Genomic DNA, 1485 nt, shown 5'->3' with positions numbered 1-1485 from the left:
CCCCGCCTCTCTCTAGTCATCCCCACAGCCCAGAACCTCGAGCTGAAGAGATGACTCACATACACCAGCCCTGGCCCCAGCTGATGTTTAGATCTTTCCGTCAAAACAGCATTTTCCGAGACACCTCACCCGGACCCATCATGGACTCTCTGAAGCCAGTAAGCGCCACTCCTCTGCACAAAGCCCGCCCACATGCTGCAATGTCCCAGGGGCCCTGCACAGCCTGGCCCACCCCCTCCTCTGCTCCTCCCTATCTACACTGGGCTCCCACACCCCAGCTGGTCCCAACGCAGAACCCTGGCACTGTCTGTGCCTTCTGCCCGAGATGTCCTGCCTGGGAGTGGGGTGAGGAGAGGGAAAGGCTGGGGTGTGGCAGGGAGATGTGGAGGGGACTGATTTCTATAAGGCTGAGTCTCACCTGGTCCAGGTGCAGCTCAGATGGCACCTTCTCGGAGATGCCTTCCCGGACCAGCTCATGGTTCCCACCACCACTTGCTACCCTAACCCCGCTCACGCTCACTCTTCTTCCTGGCCTGAGCACCACCTGATCGCTCAGCATGTGCCTATTGGGTTATCTGTCCAGTGAGCCCTAGTACGACAGCCCTCCTCTTGTCCACCGCCACAGCCAGAAACAATGTGGCGCCACCCTCCCCACAAGCCCTGAGTCTACAGTGTCACTCGAGCCCTCCTCTCTCCTCCTAGGCCCAGGTCTGACCTGGCCATCAGCCACATGCCCCCCATGCTTCCTGTCACACCCAGTCCCAGCAGCCACAGCCCCTCCTCACCAATATTTGTTGAATCAATGACAGCAGCCGTGGCGTGCCTACCCCTCCCCTCCCTCCCTCATCCCAGCCTCCCTTCTCCTGCTCAGCCCCCTCCCTCCAAGAACCCTGATCTTGGAGGGTGCATCCCTACCTCCCTCACCCCCACCCCTGCCTCCCTGGCTCTTCTCCTACCCTCTTTTGGCCCCCACCTCTTGACAACCCTTGTGTTATTCCTCACAGATCCCTGTCCCGGCTGACATCCATCCCCCCTCCATCTCCACCACCTCCTGCACAGCCCCCTGCAGCGGCCCCAGCCCCTCCAGACTCGCTTTCTCTACCTACCGCCTCCACCTTTTCCGTGGCCCTCCACGCACCCTCCACGCTCCTGGCTCAGCCATACCCAGGCCCTTGTCCTCTCCCAAGTCCTCCCCAGACAGTCAGGACGCTAATCGGGCCACGCACCCTCCTCCCCTCCCTCGCCCATCACCCAATCTGTCAAGAGTCCCCTATCTCCACCCACCCACTTCCATGCTCCTCCCAGACCTTCCTTCGCCTCTCTCAGTGGCCCCAATTCACCCAGACCTCCCAAGTCACTGACAGCCCTCCCAACTACTGTCTCCCTGGCCTTTCAGACTCTGGTCTCTCATCCCGTCCTCCCACATGCTCCAGAACCAAAGTCCCATTCCCGGGGACGCTAAGCCTCAGGACGACTCTCCACCCC

General features: G+C 61.0%; 1 protein-coding gene across 4 annotated transcripts in view; it reads right to left on the bottom strand.

The window, feature by feature from the left end:
* The window catches only part of UBXN6 (UBX domain protein 6), a 10840-nt gene that overhangs the window by 8817 nt on the left and 538 nt on the right, over positions 1-1485 (bottom strand). Inside the window, exon 1 of one of the 4 annotated variants that reach the window (XM_012646237.1) lies at positions 1107-1465. The exons of 1 other annotated variant lie outside the window; for it this stretch is intronic. In XM_012646237.1, coding sequence (XP_012501691.1) covers positions 1107-1162 — 56 coding nt within the window. In that variant the 5' untranslated portion in view covers positions 1163-1465. Of the gene's footprint in view, positions 1-59; positions 156-418; positions 787-1106; positions 1466-1485 lie in introns of those variants that run through there. 2 more of the 4 variants (XM_012646235.1, XM_012646238.1) reach the window with 2 other exon arrangements.

This window comes from Propithecus coquereli, unplaced genomic scaffold (assembly GCF_000956105.1).
Source record: "Propithecus coquereli isolate 6110/MARCELLA unplaced genomic scaffold, Pcoq_1.0 Scaffold241, whole genome shotgun sequence".
In the NCBI taxonomy this organism is placed as follows: domain Eukaryota; kingdom Metazoa; phylum Chordata; class Mammalia; order Primates; family Indriidae; genus Propithecus; species Propithecus coquereli.
Note: the sequence above shows the minus strand (reverse complement) of the source record. Positions and strands in the feature narration are given on the sequence as shown.